This window comes from Nycticebus coucang, chromosome 19 (genome assembly GCF_027406575.1).
Source record: "Nycticebus coucang isolate mNycCou1 chromosome 19, mNycCou1.pri, whole genome shotgun sequence".
Taxonomy (NCBI): domain Eukaryota; kingdom Metazoa; phylum Chordata; class Mammalia; order Primates; family Lorisidae; genus Nycticebus; species Nycticebus coucang.
The window spans coordinates 312,328-339,387 of record NC_069798.1 but is presented as its reverse complement, the minus strand read 5'-3'; the positions used below and the strand labels follow the sequence as shown (position 1 = coordinate 339,387).

Here is a 27,060-nt window from a genome sequence, read left to right as displayed (position 1 = left end):
ACTCGGGAGGCTGAGGCAAGAGAATCGCTTAAGCCCAGGAGTTGTAGGTTGCTGTGAGCTGTGTGAGGCCACGGCACTCTACCGAGGGCCATAAAGTGAAACTCTGTCTCTACAAAAAAAAAAAAAAAAGAAAATGTTATCCATAACGTCTCCATAAAACGGTATATTACACAGCTGTGAACAGGAATGCAGCATTGATACACACTGTAAACATATGAGACATAATGAAACATTATGCTCAGTGAAGGAAGCCGTAAATGTTTAGAACAGGCAAATCCAAAGAGACAGAAAAAAATAGATTAATGGCTTCCAGGGGCTAGGAGAGGGGAGATATAAGTTGGTGCTAATGGCTATGGGGCTTCTTTTTGGAGAGATGGAAATGTCTTGGGTTAGATAGTGGTGTTGTTTCATTACTTTGTGATTATACTAAAAGCCACTGAATTGTAAACATTAAAATTGCTACTTTTAGGTGTGTAGATTATATATCAATTAAAAATAAAACCCTATTGCTAACATCACAGTGAAAGATTGAATGCATTTCTCCTAAGATCAAGAACAAGAATGTCCATTCTCACCACTTCTGTGTTAGCGCAGTTTACATTGTTACAAAGGAAACACCCAAGGTGGGGGAATTTATAAAGAAAGGTGCTCTACTAGGGAGGCTGAGGCAAGAGAATCGCGGAAGCCCAGGAGTTAGAGGTTGCTGTGAGCCGTGTGACGCCACGGCACTCTACCCGAGGGCGGTACAGTGAGACTCTGTCTCTACAAAAAAAAAAAAACAAAAAAGAAAGGTGCTTTTTTTGGCTCATGATTCTGCGGACCATACAGGAAGCATCTCTATAGCATCCACCTCTGGTGAGGATTTCAGGGAGCTTCTAATCAAGGTGGAAGAGACATGGGAGCCAGGGACGCCACACGGTGGGAGAAGGAGCACCTCTGATGTGAACTAACAGAGGGGAACTCACTCATTACTAAGGGGAGGGAGCCAAGCCATTCTTGAGGGACCCTCCCCATGATGCAAACATCTCCCACCAGGCACCACCTCCAACAAGGGGCTGGGGGATCAAATTTCCACATGGATTTGCAGGAGCCCGACACCCACAGCATACACTGCACCTTCTATCCCACATCATACTGGTGGTTCTAGCCAGTGCAGTAGTCAAGAAAAAGAACTAAGAGGAATACAAATTGGAAAGGAAGACGTAAAAGTTCATTTTGCAATGATACGATTGTTTATGTGGAAAACTTGAAGAACCAACTAGAACCAACAAGTGAATTGAGGAAAGTCACAAAGTATAAGGTCAGTACACACACAGCAATGGTATTTCTGTATACTAGCGATGAATGATTAGAAATTGAAAATTTTAAAGTGTCATATCAAAAGAATGAAAAGGTAACTCACAAAATGGGAGAAAATATCTGCAAATTATATATCTAATAAGAAAATAATATACAGAATATATGAAAAACTCCTGGCTGGGCACAGTGCCTCACACTTGTTCTCCCAGCACTTTGTGAGGCTGAAGTGGGAGGATCACTTGAGGCCAGGAGTTCAAGACCAGCCTGGACAATATAGCAAGACCCCCCTCTCTAAAAATAAAAAATAAAACTTAATCAGGCATGCCTGTAGTCCTAGCTACTCAGGAGGCTGAGCTGGAAGGATTGCTTAAGCCTAGGAATTGGAGGGACAGTGAGCTGTGATCATGCCACTGTACTTCTGGTGTTCTGCCTGGGTGACAGATGAGATCTTTGTTGGGGTGAGGGGAAACTTGCCCTTTCTCCTGAAAGTTTGCTGAAAGATCAACTCACAATTAAGACAGATTAATAAGAGAAAAGATTTATTTACTGTGTGCACAGGAAGAAATCACAGAGTGAGAACCCAGTTTTCCAAAGGAAAACTGATATCTTTATACAAGGCTTGTAGGGGAAAGGGAGGAAATTGAGTATTGCAGGGTGTAAACAGTTGCTAGGGAGGACAAATGAATTGGAGAGAAATAGATTGACGTGTAGATTAACCTGGGAGACAGGTGTTTATGACCTAAATGATTTGGGCCAGGTCTACCTACATTACCCACACTTTATTTCTGAAATATTTTGGACTAACAGGAAGGAGGAAGGGGAGTTAATTGTCCCATTTGATCCTCTAATCAGGCCATTCCAGTTTATGAAGACAGAGGGAGGGCCTCCTGCAGTGTTTCCTGACCTGAATGGCTTCAATTCAAAATATTCTTTGTACCAAGGGCTCATATTTTGTGGCGAAATTTCCCTAGCTCTTTCACCTGTATGAAAAAAACACACAAAACAAAACAAAACAAAACAAAAAACCTCCCTCAAGAGTTGGTGGTTGCAGTTAGCTATGAGGAAACAAACATACAAGCAAAATCCCCGCAACAGCAAAAATACCCAAACAACCCAATTCAAAAGTTGGGGAGGACTTAAAGAGCTCTTTCCCCCACAAAAAAGATAAGCAAATGGCCAATAAACACATGAAAAGATGCTCAACATCAGTACTCAACAGGTAAATGCAAATCAAAATCAGAATGAAATACTACTTTACTCACACTAGGAGGGTAATTTCCAAAAGAAAGAAAATAACAGGTATTGGTGAATACGTGTAGCAATTAGATCTCATAGTGCATGCCTGATGGAAATGTAAAATGATGCAGTCATTGTGAGAAAGAGTTTGGTGATTCTTTAAAAAGTTAAGCAGAATTATCATGTGATTCAGTAATTTCACTTTTATATATCCAAATGCAAAAAGCAGGGACTCAAAAGAATGCTCATACACCAGTATTCATTACAACACTAGTCACAAGAGTCAAAAGGTGAAAACAACTCAAATGTCCATCAACAGATGAATGGATAAACAAAATATGGCATTTCCACACAATGGAATGGTATTCTATTTTTATTTTATTGTTTTTATTTATTTGTTTATTTATTTATTTATTTTTGAGATGGATCTCACTATGTTGCCCTTGGTACATGTCCTGGTGTCATGGCTCACAGCAACCTCAAACTCTTGGGCTCAAGCAATTCTCTTGCCTCAGCCTCCCAAGTAGCTGGAACTACAGGTTCCCTCCACAATGCCTGTCTATTTCTTGGTTGCAGTTGTCATTGTTATTTAGTTGGCCCGGCCTGTCTCAAACCTGTCAGCTTTGGTGTATGTGGCTGGTGCCCTACCTACTGAGCTACAGGCCCTGAGCTGGTATTCTATTTTTTAAAATGTAATTTTTTTTTGAGACAGAGTCTCAAGCTATCGCCCTGGATAGAGTGCTGTGGCATCACAGCTCACAGCAACCTCCAACTCCTGGGCTTAAGAGATTCTCTTGCCTCAGCCTCCCAAGTAGCTGGGACTACAGGTGCTCGCCACAACACCCGGCTATTTTTTGATTGTAGTTGTCATTGTTGTTTGGCGGGCCCGGGCTGGCTTCGAACCTGCAATCTCTGGTGTATGTGGCTGATGCCCTAGCCACTTGAGCTACAAGCACGGAGCCTAAAAATGTAATTTTGATACTTTCTACAACATGGATAAATCTTGAGGATATTATGCCAAGTATAATTTAAAACATCACAAAAAGACAAATATTGTATGATTCTGCTTAAATGAGGCGCCTACAGTACTCAAATTCACAGAGACAGAAGTGGGGTGGGCATCATGAATAGGGTGCTGTTGTTTGCGGGAACAGAGCTTCTGTTTGGAATGATGAAAAAGTTCTAGAAATGGATGGTGGTGGTGGTTGCACAATAATGTGAATGTAATTCAGTGTGACTGCCAGTCACCTGCACACTTACAGTGGTTAAAATGGTAAATTCTAATTTACCACAATAAAAAGAAACAGTAACAACAGTAGGAATATTTGGATTGCAATCTAACAAAATATGTGTAAGATCTGTATTCTGAAAACCACAAAACACTGATAAATGAAATCAAGAAGGAGATAAACAAATGGAGACAGACACTGTGTGGGGTCAATATTGTTCAGTATTGTTAAGATGCCTGTTCTCTCCAAACTGATGTATAGATTCAATGTAATCTCAATCAAAATTGTAGCAGGAATTTTTTCTTTTAGAAATCAACAAATTTGGGGTGGTGCCTGTGGCTTAGTGAGTAGGGCACTGGCCCCATATACCGGAGGTGGCAGGTTCAAACCCAGCCCCGGCCAAAAACTGCAAAAATAAATAAATAAATAAATAAATCAACAAACTGATTCTAAACTTTACATGAAAAGGCAAAGGAGCCAAAGAATTCTGAAAAAGAACAAAGTTAAAGGACCTACTCTAGCTGATTTCAAGTCTTCCTATTAGTATAAAGCTATAGTAATTGAGACAGTGGTATTTGTTGAAAGGATAGACGCACAAATCAAAGTAGAATGGACTTGAGAGCTCAGAAACAGACCCGTGCATTCATTTTCTATGAAGTATAAAGACGTATCAATAATAAAAAAATAGTCTTTTCAACAAATCGTGCTGGAACACTGAATATTCATAGTTCAAAGTTCAAAAAAATGAACTTTGCTCCATACCTTTTACCACATGTGAATTTTATTTAAGAGGGATCATAAACCTAAATATACAACATAAAATTGCAAAATTTCGAGAAGTTTTTTTTTTTTTTTTTTTTCAGTTTTTGGCTGTGGCCGGGTTTGAACTCACCACCTCCGGTATATGGGGCAGGCGCCCTACTCCTTGAGCCACAGGTGCTGCCCCTCGAGAAGTTTTAATAAGAGAAAAATGTTTTTGACCTTGAATTAGGCATCGATGTCATAGCTATGATACCAAAGCAATGATCCATAGAAGGAAAGTGAATAAAGTTCAATTACAAAATTATAATGTTGGGCGGCGCCTGTGGCTCAGTCGGTAAGGCGCCGGCCCCATATACCGAGGGTGGCGGGTTCAAACCCGGCCCCGGCCAAACTGCAACAAAAAAAAAAAAAAAAATGGCCAGGCGTTGTGGCGGGCGCCTGTAGTCCCAGCTACTCGGGAGTCTGAGGCAAGAGAATCGCTTAAGCCCAGGAGTTGGAGGTTGCTGTGAGCTGTGTGAGGCCACGGCGCTCTACTGAGGGCCATAAAGTGAGACTCTGTCTCTACCAAAAAAAAAAAAAAAAAAAAATTATGATGTTTGCTCTTCCAAAGGCATTGTGAGAAGGATGAAAAGATAAGCCACAGATTTGCAAATTACATATCTGATAAAGTATCAGATGCAAAATTTTTGCAAATTACATATCTGATAAAGTATCTGTATGTAGTATATATAAAGAATTCTAAACTCTCTGATAACAAAATAACCCAATATAAAACAGGGAAAACTGGCAGTGCCCATAGATCAGTGGGTAAGGCACTGGCCACATACACTGAGGCCGGCAGGTTCGAACCTGGCCTGGGCCAGCAAAAAAACAATAATGACAACTGCAACAAAAAAATTGCCAGGCATTGTGGCGGGCACCTATAGTCCCAGCTACTTGGGAGGCTGAGGCAGAAGAATCCCTTAAGCACAAGAGTTTGAGATTGCTGTGAGCTGTGATACCACAGCACTCTCCCCAGGGTGACAGCTTGAGACTCTGTCTCAAAAAAAAAAAAAAAAAAAAAACAGGGAAAACTAATGAAGATAATACTTGTGTAAATAAGCACATGAAAAAATGATCAACATTATTATTCACTAGAGAAATACAAATTAAATTTATAAAAAGATATCACCACCCTTTAGAATGTATAAAACTCAAAAATAAAAAAAAAAGGACAATACCAAGTACTGTCAGTTACCTAGCAACTAGAACTCTGATGAATTGCTAGTGCAAATGCAAGTAGGACAAGAGTTTGGTAGTTTCTTATAAAGTTAAATACTCAGGCCTGTAATCCTAGCACTCTGGGAGGCCGAGCCAGGTGGATTGCTAGAGCTTGTGAGTTTGAGACCAGCCTGAGCAAAGTGTGATACCCTGTCTCTACTAAAAATATAAAAATTGAGGGTGGCACCTGTGGCTCAGTGGGTAGGGTGCCAGCCCCATATACGGGGAGGGGGGAGGTGGTGGGTTCAAACACAGGCCCCGGCCAAACTGCAACAAAAAATAGCTAGGCATTGTGGTGGGTGCCTATAATCCCAACTACTCAGGAGGCTAAGGCAAGAGAATTGCCTAAGCCCAGGAGTTGGAGGTTGCTGTGAGCTGTGACGCCTCGACACTCTACCAAGGGAGATAAAGTAAAACTCTGTCTCTAAAAAAAAAAAATATATATATACATATATATTGAGGCAAAAGGATCACTTGAGCACAGAGTTGGAAGTTGCTGTGAGCTATGATGCCATAGCACTCTACCCAGGGTGACAGCTGTAGGATAATATTTAGAAATAAACTTATCCTACATCAAGCACACAAAGTAAATTCAGTGTGAGTTTAAAATGACATGCTTTTCTTCCAGAGGCTTAAGACGCTTGGACCCCCCTGGGTTACTCACAGAGTTAGGTTTTTTTGGAATTGTAAAAATTCCTTAGGCCTTTTCTCTGAAGCAGTACACCCCGTGAAGCCTGAGATCCAAGGGCATGCCGCCCTTCCTCAGAGATACGGGCCAGAGGGTTGACATATGTTAACAACATATTGTCAGAGGTCTATAGGTGCTCTGCCCTGAAGGAAGGTCACAGTCGTTACTTCATACTGAGTAAACTGAGTGAATGCTTGAAGATATTCTTCTATTAACTCTGTTCCCCTATAGCTGCTTTCGTCTTTGTGCCCTGCTCGGAAAACTAGTCACTGTTTAGAGGAAGGGATTTACTACACTAGTGGTTACATTGATATGATAAATATTTCCTTTCAAGTTAAAATTCAGCTAATAGATAATGGATGAGGTGTGTACGTGACTGGAAGAGTATAAAACTTAAACTTGGAATAAAGAACTTTGCTATATGCCATCCCACAGCGTATAGTCTGTTTCTTGACTTAATAATTACAGGAGCGAGTTTACACCTACAGCAAAGCTGCTGCTCGTTCGTGTCTCGGGTCACGCAACAACAGCTTGAGACACTTTGTCTCAAAAAAAAGTTAAACATTCAGTCAAACAATCTCATTTCTAAGTAGTTACTTAGGCAACACTGCTTAGTAGTTGCATATTCACACAACAGCTATTTTCGAATATTTATAGAGGTTTTATTCATAATTCCCCCAAACTAGAAACAGTCCAAATGTGTCTCAACTGGGGAACGGATGAACAAACGGTGTGTCCATAGAATGGACCACTACTCAGCAGTAAACAGGAACGAAGGATCCGCACATGCAACAACGCGGATGCACTTCAGATGCAATGCGCAGTGCAAGAGCCAGAGTCAAAAGCTACATGCGGCATAATTTCATTATATGACATTCTGGAAAAGGCAAAGATACGGGAGCAGACCAGTGATGACAGTTGGGGAGGGTGGCTGCGAGGGGACGCATTCAGATATTGGGGGTGATGGGCTTATTGTGTATCTTGATTGTGGCAGTAGTTACACAACTGTATGCAATTGTCAAAATTTGAAGAAATGTGCATTAAAAAGGGTGAATTTGGCCAGGCCCAGTGGGTCACGCCTGGGAGGCTGAGGAGGAAGGATCACTTGAGCTCAGGAGTCAAGATTATCCTGAGCAAAAGCAAGACTCTGTATCTACTAAAAATATAAATATTAGCAGGGCGTCCTGACAGGCACCTATAGTCCCAGCTACTTGGGGGCTAAGGCAGGAGGATCGCTTGAGCCCAAGAGTTTTGAGGTTGCTGTGAGGTACCGCTGCACTGTGAGGTAGGCTGATAACGCTGCACTCTAGCCTGGACAACAGAGTGAGATTTTGTTTTAAAAGGCTCGGTGCCTGTTGTCCACTGGTTAGGGCACCAGCCACATACACCGGGGCTAATGCATTTGAACATGTTGCTAAACAACAATGACAACTACAACGAAAAAATAGCTGGGTGTTGTGGCAGGTGCCTGTAGTCACAGCTGTTTGGGAGGCTGGGGCAAGAGAGTCACTTGAGCCCAGGAGTTTGAGGTTGCTGTGAGTTGTGACACTACAGCACTCTACAGGGGAAAACATAGTGAGACTGTGTCTCAAAAAAAAAAAAGAAAAAGGCTAAATTTTATCACATGTAAATAATACTTTAATTTTTTAAAAAAGGCCAGTAGGAGTGCAAAATGGTATAATCATTTTGGAAAACTTTGGCAGTTTTTTTTTAAGTAGCATGAAGTGTACATTTATCCTATTACCTAGTAATTCTACTATTCCTAGGTATTTTACCCAACAGAAATGAAACATTTGCTCACAAAGATGTGTACAAGAATGTCCGTAGCATCCTTATTCACAATAGCTCAAAACTGAAACAGCCCTGCTATCCCTTAACAGAATGGCTAAGCAAATGTCAGCATATGAACATAACAGGGCGCTACCCTGCAACAGAAGGGAACAACCTGTTGACTTGCACAGCATCACGGATAAATCTTTAAACCGTGCTGATGGGAAGAAGTCAGCCCCAAAAGAGCTCAGAGTGCAGGACTCCATTTCAGTGAAGTTCAAAAACATACGATCTACAGCAGAGGAAAGTCAGCATAGCAAGTACCTGGGGGTAGGCAGGATCTGGACAGAGGAGTACCGAGACTGTGGAGTTCAGGAGAATGTCTACATCTCGATCAGGACATGGTTATGTGAATGTAGACATCTGTCAAAACCATAAGTCGTACACCTAAGAAGCACGCATTTCACCTATCTAACAACCTCAGAGAGCAAAACAACGTCTGATGACAGAAGTCAGAAAAGTGACTGCTTGGTCGGGGCGGGGACTGGCTGGATTTGAGCATGAGATGACTTTCTGTGGTGATGGAAACATTTGTATCTTGTGTGGAGTAGTCAAAACTCATCAAACTGAAACATAAAAACTATGTAATTTACTGTATGTACCTTTCCCTTAGCACAAAAGAATGTAATATAAAATAAAAAATGGTGGGCAGCGCCTGTGGCTCATGAATAGGGCGCCAGCCCTATATACCGAGGGTGGCGGGTTCGAACCTGGCCCCAGCCAAACTGCAACAAAAAAAATAGCTGGGCATTGTGGTGGGCACCTGTAGTTCCAGCTACTCAGGAGGCTGAGGCAAGAGAATCACCTAAGTCCAAGAGCTGGAGGTTGCTGTGAGCTGTGACGCTACAGCACTCTACGAAGGGCAACAAAGTGAGACTCTGTCTCTAAAATAAATAAATTAATTAATAAATAATGCTGCAAAAAGAAAACAAGACCAATAGGCATTATATTTAAAATGTTTTTATTTTTATTTATTTATTTTTTGAGACAGAGTCTCACTATGTCGTCCTTGGTAGAGTGCTGTGGCATCATAGCTCACAGCAACCTAAAACTCTTGGGCTTAAGCGATTCTCTTGCCTCAGCCTCCCAAGTAGCTGGGACTACAGGCGCCCATCACAGTTGCTGCTGGGGGACTTCAACAACAAACTTTGATCTTTTACAGTTCTGGAGAGCTGGAGGTCTGAGATCAGGGTGATAACAGGTCAGGTTCATAGTGAGGATTCCCTTCCTGTCATGTCTCTGTGTGGCCTTCCCTTGGTCATGCCCAAGAGAGAGACAGCAGGCATGGGGGAAGATTTTGTGCCTCTTTCTCTTTTTATTAGGGCATTAATTCCATCATGAATTAGGTCCCATAAAACTAAACTAACCCTAATTACCTGCAGAAGTTCCCACCTTCAAATACCACCACAGGATGTGTTAGGGTTTCAACATATGAATTTGGGGGAACACAAAAATTCAGTCAAAAATATTCCACCCTTGGCCCCCCAAACTCATGGGCTTCTCACATGCAAAATACATTCGTTCCTATGGTCCCAGTCTTAACTCATTTGAGCATCAGCTCTAAAGGACAGCCTCTCACCTAGGTATCATCTAAACTGGAAATGGGTGAAACTCAAGCTATGTTAATCCTGAGGCAGAATTCCTCTCCAGCTGTGAACCTCTGAAATCTGACAGGTTATACATTAAGACATAGGTGGTGGGACAGGTATAAGGTAGACATTCACACTCCAAAAGGAGAAACAGGAAGGGAGGAACCCTTCTTGGGCAGTGGGGCCCAAGTACACCCCAAACCTAGCAAGGCAAATTCCATTAGATCTTAAGTCTCAAGAATAGCTCTCTGTGGCTTGATGCTCTGCACCACCACTCCCAGACCCTCTGGGGAAGTGATCCCACCTCCAGGACCCATAGGAGCAGTGGTCTGGGCCTTTGAAACAAAGGTGAAGTCTTAGCCCAAGCCGGCGGGCTGTGACAGGCCAGCATGATGACCTCTGGCTCACCTCTGGGGTTTGAAGAAGGGTGAACGTTTGCACCTGAGAGCTCCAGGATTCCAGTCCCGCAGGATGAGAAGTCTAACAGGCTGTCTTCATTCTGTCCCTCTGTCTCCTTCAGCTCAAACCCAAATCATCAGATCTGTGATCTGCACCTGCACTGATCTCCCTGCCCACCACTCCCCTCCTTTCCTCTCCTTTTTCCTTTTTCTTTCTTTGACTTGCCATTGTTTTGTTCTGTCTTTTCAGACCTTTAGAGGTGTCAGACTCTCAATCTTTCCTAGCTCAGGGAAGAAATCACCTGGCTGAATTAATGGAGATTCTCGATAGATGCAAATCCCCCCACCCAAGCCAGCTCTGTGGCACTGCTTCTGCCTTAGAGAGGGTCGTGGCAGCCACCTCAGAACACATCAGAGAAATACAGGGATCTGCCCAGTGCCTAACTGGATTCCACGAAACCTCCAACATCAACGATTTGTCTGCTGGTGTAGCCAACTGTAGTGCCAATATCTGCATTCCCTGGACGGTCGGCCAGCAGAAGAAGGGCTACTCTGAAGACCATCGCCCCTCTGCCAACTGCAACCCCTTCTTGACGACGGAATCCCTCATCCACATGTGTCTTCTCAATGAAACTGGCGATGAGCCCCTCCAGGACAAAACCTAAATGGATAGACTTTCAGCCATTGAGCCCCTTCTGATTCCCCATCCCACTCCAGATCTCCCCCCTCCCAGTTGTAACTCAAAAGGGTGGAATATCAAGATCTTCTTTTAATTCCTCAAAAAAAAGAAAAAGAAAAGAAGATGAAAAAAGAAATACAGGGGTCTATAAAATCTGCATGCAATTTAAAATAGTTGGCTATTAAAATTGCGCATGAACTTTATGGATACCCTGTGTATATTGGGGTAAAGTATTTCTAATTTTCTTCAACATGAACATAATTCAGCCAAGTTCTTTGCAACTTTATAACAGGGATCACCTTCTCTCCTTTGCTCATTAACATGACCTTGTCAGAATGCCCTTCCTCACCACCTTTCTGCCCATGCCCTGCGCACAGCCCTGACCGCTCTGCTCCTAGGTGGACACATTCTTTGCGAGTCTCCTCATTTCTTTCTGAGCCCTCATCAGAATCACCCTGAAGGGTCAGTCACAGCAATGCAGACTTTTTCTAGTATGTTCTAAATCTCTTCCAGTCTCTGCCCATGACCCATTCCAGAGCCACTTCCACATTTTAAGGTATTTGTTACTATAGACCCCACTCCTGATACCAAAATCTGCATCAGTCAGGGAAATTGAATTAGTTCAGAGAAACAGAACCATGAAGATGGAGATTGAAACAGAGATAGAGAGGGTGGCGCCTGTGGCTCAAGGAGTAGGGTGCAGGTCCCATATGCCGGAGGTGGTGAGTTCAAACCTAGCCCCGGCCAAACCCCCCCCCCCAAAAAAAAAAAAAGAAACAGAGATAGAGAAAGAGAGAGGGGAAGAGAGTCAGGGAGAGATTTATGATGAGGAATTGGCTTCTGCAGTTGTGGAAGCTGAGAAGTCCCACAACCCACCACCTGTGAGCTGGTGGTGAAGTTCAGCCTGAAAACCTGAGCGGTGACTCTGTGTCACTCTGAGGACAGGAAAAGTGAATCCCCCCCTGCCTCTGCCGTCTCAGATCAGGGATGGCGATCTGCTTTAATGAGCCTACTCAAACACTAATTTCACCCAGAACCACCTTCACAGACACACTCAGAAATAATCTTTAGCCAAATATCTGGGTACCTTGTGATTCTGCCAAGTTTATAGAAAAATTAACTGTCTCAGGAGACTCAGATTGAAAGAAGCATGCAAAAGAGCAGCATGGCTACGGACGGTGACTCACGTCTGTGATCCCAGCACTCTGGGAGGCAGAGGAAGGAGGATTGCTCGAGTTCAGGAGTTCAAGATCAGCCTGAGCAAAGCGAGACCCATCTCTACTAAAAATAGAAAAATTAGCTGGGTGTTGTTGGGGTACCTGTAGTCCCAGCTACTCAGAAAACTGAGGCGGGAGGGTCAATTGAAGTTGCTGTGAGCTAGGCTGGAGGCCCTAGCACCCTAGCTGGGGCAGCAGAGCAAGACTTGTTCTCTAAACAAACAAAAAAGAGCCTAATGAATGGCCAGAGAGACTACCTAAATATGATTCAAAAGCAGAAACCAGACTTGGAACCCAAGTGCTCGTGAATTCCTCTTTGCCTACTCCTGGTCTCTGACTCTCTAGAACAGTGATTTTTTCAGCCTGTTTTTATCTCTTGGCACAGTTGAACCTATAGTTAAACTTCCATGGTACACTTAAATTATGTTGATCAAAAAAAAAAAAAAGAGTAAAAAAAAGAATATACTCACGATTTTGACTGTCTTTCAAAAATAATTAATGACCTTGAAAAGTTTTCTCAGCACACCTAAGATCCTCTCATAGCATACCAGTTGAAAATCATTGCTCTAGAAGAATTTTTTGATCTCTGGCCTCAAATCCTCCTCCCCAAATTGGGCTGCACCTCCACAACAAAGTTCTTTAATCCTCCCAAGTTCCTCTGACTCCCCCCGAAAATCCCTTAATCACTCAACTGCCCACTCTAACTCACTCTTCTTCTGAGAATTGCAGAGAGCACAGCAGCCTGGCCTCCAGGCCGTGCACACGAAGTCACTTATGGAAGGGCTGACAGCCAGGAAACAGCTTTGTCCAGGGCCACAGGAAGGCACAGCAGGGTCTGTTTTCCCGTCCACTGTAATTCTATTTGCTTCCCAGGACTCTAATCAGACCCTGACAACACCAGTCCTCCTATGCAATGCCTGTTTCAAATGCTGTGGAGGGCCCTCACTCCAAAGGATTCAAGTCCTCTGGACAGCTATAAAGTTTTATTTATTTATTTGTGGTTTTATAACTTTATTTGATGTGTCTGACAATCACCAGTTAGTTCTCATCCACACTGACTGTAGATTTTTGAAAATGGTAGCAGGTACATAGGTAACCAAAGTATAGAGCTTGTTTGGTGAATCTTCACCTTCATTACGTTTTCTGGACAAGCACACACGAATACGGTACAGGACATTCCTTTAGCCCAGGCAGCTTTGTTGGCATCAATGCACACATCTGGAGTCCCCATCTCTTTCATGGCAAATTTCCAGATCTGAGTGCCCAAGGGGCACGCTTCTTGAAGCCCACTCCTTGGATGTGCTTGTGAATGTTGATGGTGTATTTTCGTGTCACCACCTCATTGATGACAGACCGGCCCTTCATCTCACCACCCTTTGTTTGGGAGCCATTCTGCCAGGCCCAAAGCTTTTAAATCATAAAACTCTTTCACCCCCACTTTTAGAAGATCCTACCAAATAATTCAGAGAGGACCCAGAAGGATTAGGGGCTGTGCACAAGCCTATTACTTGCTAGTATCTAAGGGTGCCCTTCCCACCTGATCACACCCCAGCAAGGGCTTCTGGACAACCCTCCTCACCAAGATAAGCAAGGCAGGAATATCTTCCAGGCCCCCCTGCCAAGGGCCAAACGTTGGCCCACTCGGAGGCCAATATTTGGGAGCTGATTGGAGCTATTTGGGATATGTACACAGAGGAAAATAACACATCCTAAGGCCTTTGTGGAATGATTTATAAAAAAAAAAAAAAAAAACATTCTAAAGGCACACACATTAAATCCAGAGGGCCAGAGCATAGGAAACAAAGAAAGAAAAAGAAGAAAAACTTAAATAGGAATTTCCATAGGCCCCTGATAATAGACAGATTTGCTCCTGAAACACTTTTTAGGGCTTTAAGAAAAGCTGCATCCTTCTTGTTTTATTTATTTATTTTTTGGAGACAGAGTCTCATTCAGTCACCCTTGGTTGCCATGTCATCATAGCTCACAGCAACCTCAAACTCTTGGGCTCAAGTGATCCTCTTGCCTCAGCTTCCCGAGTAGCTGGGACTATAGGTGCCCACCACAATGCCCAGCTGGTTTTTCTATTTTTAGAGATGGGGTCTCACTCTTGCTCAGGCTGGTCTCAAACTCATGAGCTCAAGCAATCCACCCACCTTGGCCTCCCAGAGTGCTGGGATTACAGGCGTGAGCCACTGAGCCCAGCCAGCTGCATTCTTCTCTTATCTCTTTGAGACATAAATCTTTGACCACCCCAAACTATCCTCTAGAACTGCAGTCCCCAAGCCCTGGGGTGGAGGCCCTGTGCTGGCAGGTGGCCTGTTAGGAACTGGGCTGCACAGCAGGAGTTCACGCAGTGAAGCTCCATCTGCAGTCACTGGCACTGCCCACAGCTGGCATCACAGCCTGAGCTCTGTCTGCTGCCGTATCAGCTGTGGCATTAGATGCTCACAGGAGCTCGACCTTACATTAACTGCACATGGCCGGGGTCTGGGTTTCATGCTCCTGTGAGCACCTACCGCCTGATGGTCTGAGGTTTGGCTGAGGTGGTGATGGGGAGTGACTGCAAATACAGAGTGCCATTAGCAGAGAGGTTTGACTACATGAGACCATAATACATCAATTGCTTGCAGACTCATATCAACCTCTTCCCCCCTCATCTCCATCTCAATTCCGGAAAAATTGTCTTCCATGAAACTGATCCCTGGTGCTAAAAAGGTCTGCTTCTCCACAGCCTAAGAATCCTGCCTTTAAAATGCAAACATCCAGCAGTGGCTGACGCCTATAAATCCCTGCACTCTGGGAGGTTGAGGCCAGAGGATTTCCTTGAATTCAGAAGTTCGAGACTAGCCTGAGCCAGAGCGAGACCCCCTTTCTAAAAATGGCTGGATGTTGTGACAGGCACCTGTAGTCCCAGCTACTCAGGAAGCTGAGGCAATCGGATCACTTGAGCCCAAGGGTTTGAGGTTGCTGTGAGCTATTGATGATGCTATGGCACTCTGTCCAGAGTGAGTCTATTAAAAAAAAAAAAAAAAAAAGGCTCAGCGCCCATAGCAAAGTGGTTATGGCGCCAGCCACACACACTGAAGTTGGCGGGTTTGAACCTAGCCTGGGCCAGCTAAAACAACAATGAAAACTACAATAACAACAAAAATCCAGGCATCGTGGCAGGCACCTGTGGTCCCAGCTACTTAGGAGGCTGAGGCAAGAAAATCGCTTAAGCCAAAGAGTTTTAGGTTGCTGTGAGCTGTGATGCCACAGCACTCTACCCAGGGCAACAGCTTGAGACTCTGTCTCAAAAAAAAAAAAAAGTCACATTGACATGAAGAAATAAATTAAGGCAAAATTAATATAGATAGGAAGTTTGTTTGGGCCAAGGTTGAGGCCTGAAGCCTGAGAAATGCTTCTAAGTGATGTCAGAGAATGCTCTATACAACAAAAGAGAGGCTGTGAACTAGGCTGAGGCAATCAGGCTGTGATCTAGTCCAGACAACCAGTGAGACTCTGTCTCAAAATAAAAGGAATCACCATGTCTTCAAGAGTCTCCTTTGCCTCACCATGTTTGGTTTCTCCACATGATGTCCGTGGGGGAAGCCTTGCCTCCAACCATCTGCACTTGGACCACAATGTCTGTGGTCCTCCTGCTTCTTTGTGTGAACCCCCGATAGAAACCTGAGTGATAACAGGCCCTCCCTGTAGGAGAGGTGACCCAGCAAGTAAGCAAAGCCCAATGTCTAGAATGAAAATTACATGGAACCCACCTAAAGTGGGATAAGGTGTTGCTGCTTGCCCACCTCTGGATAAGAGCAGCCCCTAATCGACAGTTTATGGGAGACCCTTCCCAGGGCCCCGAGGGAAGCCTGCACTGCCCTTCCCCCACAGACATGGAAGGGGGTTAACTGACAGTGGGGACTTTGTCACATAGGCAATGGTCTGAAAAAAAAGGCAAAAGTATTTTCTGTCTCTCCAAGTTTTGTGGAACTGAAACCTTCATTCCTGCAGGCCAGTTCAGACGGAGGTGGTGACTCACAGCTGCCCAGAAGCTGCCCAGGTGGTCACCTATTTGTACTGGGCCGCCATGCTCAAGGACACAGCACTGCAGCCCCCTCTTAGCTCCTCTGCCAGCTGGAAGCCACCTACTAGAGGAGTCTCACCCCCTCATCTGCCTTGGAGACAGGTGGGAGGGCAACCCCCTAACTGCCTTGCGAATTGCAAAAGGGGAAATACTGTTAAACTTTTGCCCACGAATGTTGATTTTATTAAAATATGGAGAATGCCGAGCAAACCTAATTGTAACTATTCTGCTCTTTTAAAAGGTGAAAAAAACTCTGACTTGATAGGAACATGACGGGGGAGATATATCTTAATTACAATATGCATTAAAGGCTTTAACTCAATCCTTGTTGAAAACAAGCAAATAAACAAACACCTCTGTGAAAGCTGTTGTGCCAAAATGGAGTTGCCTTTGTCAAACTCACATAGCAGAGTGGGAGGAGCTGTGAAGAAGAGGCCCTCACGACCAGCACTGCTGGCCTTGTCAGACCGTCCCTGTGCGGGTGGTGAGGACTCACTGCAAGGCCTGCTCTGGGCCGCAGCATTACAGAGGCACCATTGCCCAGGACCCTTAGTTGGCCAGGGCTGTCCCCACCCATGAACAAATGCCAGCTCCTTGGTGAGCCTGAGACCTACAAACCTTGTCATAGGCAGCTTATGCGATTTCTCTGTCTTTGAGGGTCTCTTTTGCCTCAATGCCCCTGAATATGCCCATGGTCTGTCCCATCATATGTCCCAGATTGCAACCCTTGTATTCCCAAATGAATTCATTTTTTCTGGATAGCTTGTCTGGGCTTTCTTCAAGTTGACACCTACATACCAGCTGTGTTTGTGTGACTTTCAGTTACGACATCTAGGTGAGACCTGTTCTTCTCCCAGCCAAGGGACATCCAGACATGGTGGGAGGGAAGGGGCGTGTCCAGTCAGGGAAAGAGGCCTCGAGGCTACCCAGGTGACAGTCCATGCTGACGCTTGAGAATCACAGGCTTCACCACTAGGAGACTGTCCCAGTAAGCAGCCGCTTGGAGCTGACACCCAGAAGGGTGAGGAACTTTCACCTCCTGCCCATCCTTGAGGAGGCCTTGATGACTGGAGGGCCAATATGGAGACATCAGCCAGGTGCGAGAAGCAAGGTTGTCCTATGGGCGTGAAGGGGGAATGTGCCCTTCACCCAGTGCGCCAAGTTCCTAAGCCCTAGGCTACTGCACAAGGGGATGGCTCAATACTTGGCACCGTGACCGGAGCAACCAGTGGCTGTCACAGCTGCCTCCTGCCCCTAGTCCGCCCGGAGACTTGCTAAGACAGTGTGACCTGCTTGCAGTCTGAAGCAGGGCCGGCCAGGTGGCCCCTAAGATGCCCTTCCCCTCGTGGGCTCTGCTGCTCAGTCAGGGCACCCAAGTCACCTTGAGCACCCTGGGGAGAGGACAGCCCACAGCATGACCACAACGCCATCCTCACAGTTGCATTGTGCCTGCCACCTCAGAGCTCCCTTTCCTCTCCCTGAACAGCGTCCAGGCTAGCTGTCCAGGAGAGGGGCTGCCAGTGTCACAGAATCATCCCAGCACTTTTGGCTCCTCCCAGCCCTGAAGCTCTGAAACCCCGCAGCTGTCCCCCAGGCTCCTCCCGATGCTCAGCAGCCTGCCCTGTCCTGCCCTATCCCTCAGTCTGCTCAGGCCTACAGTGAGAGTGAGTGGGAACTCTTCCCCAGCCACCTGGGTGGAAACCACTGTGACTGGCACCGCAGACAATTTCTAATGACTCTGTATATTTTATGATGCTGCCAGTCTCGTGTTGTACGTTCTTAGATGAATAGGGCATGACAGCCTTTCTGACCTGTTTCCCAAAAATAACAGAAATTCTGGAAGAAAAAGGAGTTGAGGTTCCGAAGGCCCCAGGAAGGCATCCCACTATAGATACCAGCCCCTGGGCTGCCCGTGGCTTGGACCCTCCTCAAACAGCCTGCAAGCTCCACAAGCAGGAAGATGGATCTGAGGCAGATTCTCCCACTCTTCCAACAAGATGGCTTTTACCTTAAAAAGATCCTTTTCATTGTCTCAATAATTGGCAAAAACTGCGTCAAAGCTGAAAGCCCCTTGCAACATCACACTCCAGGACGCTGTGTTGCTTCTTCAAGAACTCCGGTGTCCGAGGCACACCTAGTCTTCCCACTCCCAGAGGCCAGCACCACTGCCTCTTCCTGCCACTTCAAGTTCAGGTTTTGGCCTCTCCATCCCTACAAGCTGCTGTAACCTCCACTCCCGCATACCAGGTACTCACCTTCCACCTCAGCCTCTGTCCCTCCCTTGCTGCTGTTGATTGGTGGGGGCTGCTGATGGGCAGTGATACGGCGGGTGAGGAGCCATGTGATCCCCTGGTGGCTGGCCAGTGCTCAGTGGAGACTGTCCAGGCACTTCCAGACAGAACTCCAGTCCTCTATATGGGGCTTCAGGGGTGGCTTAGCTTCACTCCACTTTGTGGCCTTCACCAGCAGGAGCGGAAGCCATTTGTGGGCTGAAACTGAGATGCACTCCCTGGCTTTGGGTCCTTCCTTCTGGCTCTAGCAGTCTTTCTGCTCTTTCTGTGCATGTTTGATGTGCCCATGAGAGCACATGCTGTTTTGTTTGCTGTGCATGACCCTGGGAGGTGTGCTGTTAGGGCTGGGGCCAAGTGTCAGGTCCTGTGTTCCTAGATTCTTGCTTCCCAGTACTGAAGAACAGTGACTGGTACCGAGTATATGGAATGAATGAGCAGAGTGAGCAAGTGTGAGCAGGCAAAGTGCTGAAGTTTTATTAAAGATTAAAGCAGGGCAGTGCCTGTGGCTCAAAGGAGCGCTGGCCTCATATGCCGGAGGTGGCAGGTTCAAACCCAGCCCCAGCCAAAAACTGCAAACAAAAAAAAAAAGATTAAAGCATAGAACATTCTAAATGTATTCATGATCTATGTGTATATGACTTAATAAAAGGGGGGGAGGAGGAAAGAACATTCCAGAGAAGGAATGGGTCAGCCTCTGTGAGTGGAGGGGACCCTGAGTTTAACAAGATTTCTTGGCTCAGTACCTGTAGCTCTGGGGCTGGCAGTTCGAACCTGGCCCAGGCCTGCCAAACAACGACAACTACAACAACAAAAAAATAGCTGGGCATTATGACAGGTGCCTGTAGTCCCAGCTACTTGGGAAATTGAGGCAAGAGAATCACTTATGCCCGAGTTGAGGTTGCTGTGAGCTGTGATGCCACAGCACTCTACTGAGGGCGATAGTGAGACTGTCTTAAAAAAAAAAAAAAGATTTCTCCTTTTATGTTGATTCCCTAATTTTATGTTAATTGTATTGTAATTCATGCGTTTTTCTTGGAAAAGGTGAAAAATACCAGGAATTGGGAGCCCTCCCCTTTTCTGTCCTTGTGAGGCAGTTAGTTTGTAAACTGTCATGGTGCTGATGGCTGAGATTTTTACAATGTCAGTGAGGGTAGGTAATTTAGTGACACCATCAACTATGATGGTGTGCATACTCCCGAGACTCTATGGAGGTCTTGACAACACACCTACTTTGTGGTTTTTCCATTTCTTTCTGACTGGTCAGTCCTTGGGGACCCCCTTAACATGTCACTTGTTCTTTCTTGAGAGTCCTCTTTCTAGGGTCCTGATCAGGCTGTTCCCCAAACAACTCATGACAGTATGACCATGTCTTCTGCTGTCAGCAAGTCCTTGGGACATTGATTAGTCTCTGTCTCAAAGCACCTGCAGGGTCCTGTACCTGCGGGGTCCCCATTAGTGCCATTCCCATGACAACTCAGCATGGCAACTCAGGCCAGCCTGACTCAAGCCCGTCCCAAATAGCACCCACCATACGCCCTGCCTTGTCTAACCACTGGCCTGCCTAACAGTGTGGTCTCACACATCTTACAGAAACGTCACCAAGCAAGTCAGCTCACCCAGCTGTTGAGTAGGCCACATGCACAACTCTGGCCTGTCCCACCATCTACTGGGGACCAAAAGCATCGGTTCAAATGGCCTGGTGTGCTTCTGAAAATCACACAAGCTTTCAGGCCACCGATCGGTCCTGGTGCATTTAAAAGCCTGCTCTAGCTGTACCTTGCTCCATGTTAGGAAGCCCGGAGACTCACATGGTTATACTGAGCAGGGCTGTGGTAGGATTTTCTGGGATTGAAGAACTGACTATAAGTGGCTCCATAAACTAGGCAGAGCTGTGGAGGCAATTGTGTGATCTCTATGTTCCTAGTTTTCTCTAATAGTCTCTGGCTATGAAAGATACCATGATCTTTTAACTCTTGAATAGTTAATTGTAAAAAAACCCCAAACAAACCCAGCTGATATGCCACAGCCATTGGTAGCTTCACATAGTGGCCCTGAGGGAGGCCGCCAGGGAGCCCAGGCGGCCCCTGGGACCCAAGTTGGTGTTTTCTAACTCCTGGTCTGTTTGGATGGTGATACTGACACACCAGGACAAACGTTTTACCTTTTATTTGGCATTGGATTATAAAGGTACCAAAACATTCAACAACTCTTATGCACAAGGCCCTTTGAGTACAATTGTGGAAATAAAGAGGAAAAATTAGGGAAGGCATTTGGAGGCCTACGAGTGGAATTCTGAAGATTTGGTGACACTGATGGGCACAGTGCGAAGTTGTGCTGACCCTGAAGAACACAGTGAGGGGGAGGCTGTCTGAGGTGGACTGGGCCAGCCCACGTGCCCCAAAGGGAGTGAACCCCACCCTGCTCTCTGCAGCCATGAGGATGTGCACCCCGGCTTACCTAGTTGGCCTCGGTGTCTGGCAACCAGGCCAGAGCAAGGAGTAGGGCGTCTGCCCGCCCTGGGTCCTCTCCAAGGCCTTCTGCTGCCCTCAGGGCCCGTCAGAGGCCTTTCCTGCAGGGAGTTACTTATTTGAAGAAAACTTTTCATAAGACATTTAAGAACTAAAACCACATTCCATGACTAATGAGCATCTTATCGCCAAAGGCACATGGAGGAATTTAAGGAATTTCTTGCACATCTGTATATAGATACTCAGAAGAGCTGTATTGAGTATATTCTGAGGAAATAAAAACTTTATAAATCTAAGCCTAAAGGGATAAGTGGCAATTTGGAGAAATTTGAACATACATTTTCAACCCTCACTTTAAAAAAACCATACTGCTTATTGAAAAGTCCTATTAAACAAAATCTGTGCAAACAAAGCAATAAGATGCCAAATCAAGCTGTTTCCAGAGAAGACAGAAACACCAGAGTCCTCTTGGCTGCTGTGGTCTGTGGCTGGAACCATCTGGTAGCCCAGAAGGATGAGAGTGGCAGCTCAGTCACTGCACAGGTGCTCCTGATATTACTCCAAACTACTATAAAACGTGGCCAACACAGTGCTCGCTCATGAGTGGCCAATGAAGACTTCCAAACATCAGCTACCAGTAAGAGGAATTTACTAGTACAGCCAAAAAACACACACTCCTGACAGTGATACTAGTGAGGCAGCTGGAGCAAGCTCTGGAGATCGGCAGCTCACACATGCTACAGGTGCCCTTGGGGCCTCCATTTCCTTAAATGACATGCCTGTGGCCACATGGCTGCTCCATGTGATGCCAAGACCTGAAGTCAGAAGCAGAATTCTGACCCTTGTCCAGCTACACTTCCACACATTTGTTTCCCTGGAATCTTTCTTCCTAATCTTTAAACATTAGAAATTTATGCTAATGTTTTCAAAGTTACATGTTTATGCCTAAAAGATATTATTAACTGTTCAAGATGTTAAATACTATTTTGGTATTGCTTTCAAATTTCTTTTTCCTTCTGATACATGCAGGCTTCACAGACATATTTCATTTTATTTATTTATTTTATTTTGTTTTTAGATAGTCTCAAGCTGTGGCCTTGGGTAAAGTGCCATGGTGTCATAGCTCACAGCAACCTCAAGCTCTTCGGTGTAAGTGATTCTCTTGCCTCAGCCTCCCAAGTAGCTGGGACTAGAGGCACCCGCCACAATGCCCAGCTATTTTTGTTGTTGTAGTTGTCATTGTTGTTTAGCTGGCCCAGGCAGGGTTCAAACCCGCCAGCCCTGGTGTATGTGGCTGGTGTCGTAACCGCTATGCTATAGGAGCCGCCCTCATACTTCACTTTAATGGAGATTTCAATTCCTTTAGTTAGTTCTCTCAAAGCAGGATATAAAGATGGCTGAAGATTGTGGATTGATCATGAGACTGATATTTAAGAAGATTTTTTTTTTTTGAGACAGAGCCTCAAGCTATTGGCCTTGGTAGAGTGCTGTGGCATCACAGCTCACAGCAAACTCCAACTCCTGGGCTCAAGCGATTCTCCTGCTCCACCTCCCAAGTAGCTGGGACTACAGGTGCCCGCCACAACGCCCGGCTATTTTTTGGTTACAGCCATCATTGTTGTTTAGCGGGCCAGGGCTGGATACGAACCCGCCAGCTCAGGTGTATGTGGCTGGCGCCTTAGCCACTTTAGCCACAGGCGCCAAGCCAAAGAAGAAATATTTTTAAATTGTCACACTGCCAGAGTACCTGCACTACTTCCAGTTCCCCTGGGAAGCACAGGTGATGAGCTTCAGAGAGGTGCTTCCCAAGGGCGCTCCCCAGTGCACACAGCTGAGGGCCACTGTGTTCACACGACATTTATTTAGTCTGGGGACGATCACTCAGGGTCTCTGGGACAACTGCATTTTAAGCACAACCCTTAACTCAGTATTGATGTTGATCCTCGCCCTGGCATGTATGAGTCTAGCTCGGATCTCCTCATGGCCTCAAAGTCTGCTGAGGCGTAACCCCTGCTCCAGGTTCTCTGCCAAGACCTGGAACACCCCCACTCGTGTACATATTTGGTGCTTCACGTCCCAGTTCTTAGCACCTGCCTGTGCCCAATACCTGACAAAGAAGCCTGTCACTGTGGAGATGGCAGTGTAGGCTGCCCTGGTGAGGCAGGCCTAGAGGAGGGCGCACCAAGATGTTTTCCTATTGAAAACTCGAAAAATTATGAAACTACATGACTCAGAGAATCCTGTGTCACTTGCACCCATCACCTCTCTCTGTCCTGTGCACGGAGGACCCAGGGCAGCTAATCCATCATCTGAGCCCGAGCCCTTCCCACTCACTCCCCTACCACACATCCACACTGCCCGCTGCTTTCCCTTCATTTCTATCACTCATCTTCAAAATGTGTTAAAACTGACATCATCTGGAAAATAGAATCTAATTTCTTACATATTTTGGTTGCCCCGAATTAATTTGAACGTGGCTTTAACATATAACACACATGTGCACAAGACTCTGCTGCAAGGATGACTTCTCCATCAGCTGCAGACACGCAGACAGTGCCCATGTTCCAGGACTCGGGTGTACACAGACCTCGACTTCCGTCAGCTGCAGACACGCAGACAGCGCCCATGCTCCAGGACTCCGGCATACACAGGTGACTTAAGCCAGGGTTAGGGGCAGCAGAAGATTCCCTTCACATGGTCCTAATGTTACTTCAGCAGAATCAGAGCCCAGATAGGAAAGTGCCCCCCCCCATCTCCACTCTCTGCCACTCACATTGACTCTGTTGGTGAAACACGTGCCACATGTCTGCTCCACGGGGGTGACCCTGGCTCTCAAACCCATCTGGGGACACTCAGGCCAGAAGGTTCTGGTTCAGAAGGGGACTGGTGAAGTGCTCACATGTGCTGAGTGACAGTGACGTGCAGGGCACTGGCCAGCCCTTGTGCAGACCCTTTAGCAGCTGCAGCTGCAGCCTGGCCTTGGGCGGGCAGAGTGGGGCCAGCTCCCACGACAGACCCTGGGCTGACGCGCACCCACCCCGCCCATGCTGTGCCCTGCCTTGCTGAGGCCCAGGATCATGCCCTGTCACTCCTTTCCCTTTGCGAGGTTTTCTCTTTAAGAGTCAGAGTCTCACAGTATTGTCTGCAGGTCTGGGTCCCAATCTGGCTCAGCTGTGTGACAGGTGCATGGCTTGCTCGGTCCCTGCCTGACCTAGCCAGGTCTTCTCAGCTCTGCTCCATGCCACTAGCTCCCAACACACAGCGGTTACTTTGTAGGCAAGACTGCTACAAGGAATCTTTGAGGACAAGACTGGCAAAAAAACAGGGAAGAATGTAGATGCCATAAAATTGAGACTATATAGAAATAAAACAAGATTTCAGATTATTAAAAAGCCCCTCTCCATGCTGGTACCCAACAGGACATCCTGAGTGGATGGAGCACCTGTACTGCTTGGCATGGCAGCCACCAGCCACACATGGGAACTGAGTAAGTTTAACCTCAATTAAGCAGGTGCATGTGGCTATGGAAGGCAGGGTTCTACAAATCTAGATGACAGTGAGACCTTTGCCATCCTCTGGTCACACAGAGGTGTGAGCCACACTGGGCTGTGCTGGATGCTGGTCTGTGGCGACCCTTGGAGGTGGTGAAGGACCTGTGACCCTGGAGGGTTCTCGGGTGAGGTACTGGTGGGCTCTGCACTTCTTTCAATCCCAGTCAACATTTTCTGTGATTTGACGGAGGAGCATGATGCTAACAAGCCCCCAGAGGGCTTGTTGCGAGGCTGGAAGGCAGCATTGCGGTCCAGGAAACCTTGATAGGCTATGGCACGGGCAGTGGGGATGAGGAGACAGGAAGGACAAAACCGGCATCCCCACCGCCTCATGACCAGGTTGCTGTGGTAAGTGTGTCTCAGCACCTGCACGCTTGGGCTCTGGCCAACCAGGGCTTCCAGGGGGGACATGCACAATCAAAGGGCAAATGGGGACTTGCACCTGGTCACACGAGGCAGTGGCCTGGCACCTCCTCAAAGACTGCAAGATTAACCTGAAGCCTAGAAGACACACCTGGGGCTGAGGGAGGGGACAGAGCTGCATTACCTGGGGACAGGGAGTGGTGGGAGGGGTGCTGTTCCTCATGGACCCCAGGGTTAAAATCAGAACAGAGATGCACATTACTAGTGGACAGACTTTGGCTTAACACCCACAACATTCTAACACTGTGGAAGATCTCAGTGTGGGATGGGTGGTCCCTGGAGGAATGATCTGCCCCACTTGGGGGTGCAGTGAAAGACAGGACATGGTCAGGAGGGTGCAGGAGATCCACAGCTCAGAGGCCCCCAGAGGCCATGGCCTGTGTGCAGCCAGACGTGTGCCTATGGGCAGTAGGCTGCTTAGTCCCAAAGGAGACCCAAGTCTCAGCACCTGCAGGCCCTTGAACTGTGCATATCCAGAGTTTACTCGGCCCCCCATTCAGGCAAAAGGAGATGCCTTCCTTTAGACAGTAAATTTATATGACAAAGCAGCCCAAGGGGAAGTGGAAGCAAAGCATTAGGGTATTTTGCTCCCAAAGAATCTTCCTTGGAGTCCCCGGGGGATTGTCCCCAAGGCTGCCCAGGAGGGTGAAAGCCAAGCATCAGTGTGGCCCCCGAGCATCTGCAGCAGGGGCCTTGTGGCCTCAGGGGACCAAAGAGGAGAGGCTGCTGAAGACTGCCAGGTAAGCCAGGTGAAAGTGACAGGGTCATTTTAGGGGCAATCCCCAATGTTAGCATAGAGAAGCCAGAGACAACAGATGCCAGGGAGACTCACAAATGCCCTGTATGTGTTGATGGCAAATTCGGAAGATGACAGAAGAAGTTATGAGTGGGTTGAGGCCAGGCACAGTGGCTCACTGAGAGCACGCTGGGAGGCCGAGGCCAGCTGATCACCTGAGCTCAGGAGTTCGAGACTAGCCTAAACAAGAGCGAGATGCTGTCTGTACTAAAAATAGAAAAAACTAGCCAGGTGTTGTGGCGGGCACCTCTAGTCCCAGCAACTCAGGAGGCTGAGGCAGGAGGATCCCTTGAACCCAGGAGTCTGAGGTTGCTGTGAGCTGTGTCACCACCGTAACTGTTCTGAGGGTGATGCTATGGTACTCTACCAAGGGTGACAGAATAAGACTCTGTCTCAAAAGAAAAAAGAACGAGTTGGAACTTCTTCTATGACTGACTTTCTCAAACTTCAGAAAGGATGCCCTGGCCAGCCAGTTGACAGGCTCTTTAGAATTATCCTTATACGGTATATGAATCTTCCTAACGAGAAACAAATAAGGCCTAGAAAATACAGCGCAATTTTTCCCCATTAAATGGATCACAACAATAGCATTTCAGAGGTTTCTATTTGGGCTGCTAGTTTTTTTCAGTCAGTCCCCTATCTTGGATTTTGAACACTGACGTGATGATCACTGAAGTTGTTTTCAGAGCACTTATCAGAGGCAGCAGACAACAGGGGCTGTCAGCTCTGTGTTTCTGGCAGCCTGGTCTGCAGCCACACCCCAGGCTGTCTGGGGGCAGTGGCCAGGCATCTTGTGTTCTGAAGTGCCATGGTGGGGGCTGAGACCCAGTCCACTTTCCCTGCAGTTCTAAAGAGATTTGTATATTTGTATATTACCTGAGATTTGTATTCTGGGGGAAATCATGATTGGGTTATCAAAGCTGGGAGATTTGGCTTTTGGCTCTGACAGAGGAACAGGCACTAACCTGAGAAAGGCTATGTGAGCTTACAGGAAGAACCAGCTAAACGCCAGTCCCCATGAGATAGACGCATGTGCTGCGCACCTGAGCACAGCATTTCTCTCTGAGATGGCAGGAAGTAGAGCCCGCAGCACAGGGGCCCTGCAGCACCCCACGAAGGCCTTCAGAGCTCCTTTGCCATCACGCTCACTGGTCATCGTCACGCCCGTAGTTAATAGTCTGTAAGGCCTGAGCTATGAACATGGCCATCTCCCTTGTGCCAGCAGCAACCACTCTGCATGCCATGAGGTCAAGAGGTCCACCTGGGGAGAGA

The 27,060-nt window shown here is 46.5% G+C and overlaps 1 protein-coding gene across 1 annotated transcript in view; it reads right to left on the bottom strand.

Annotated features, from left to right (window-relative positions):
• Positions 1 to 20,701: 20,701 nt before the first annotated feature.
• IMPA2 (inositol monophosphatase 2) overlaps positions 20,702 to 27,060 on the bottom strand; it is a 56,636-nt gene continuing 50,277 nt past the window's right edge. Inside the window, exon 8 of the mRNA XM_053571733.1 lies at positions 20,702 to 27,049. Within this exon, the coding sequence (XP_053427708.1) occupies positions 26,934 to 27,049 (116 nt within the window). The 3' untranslated portion in view covers positions 20,702 to 26,933. The remainder of the gene's footprint in view (positions 27,050 to 27,060) is intronic.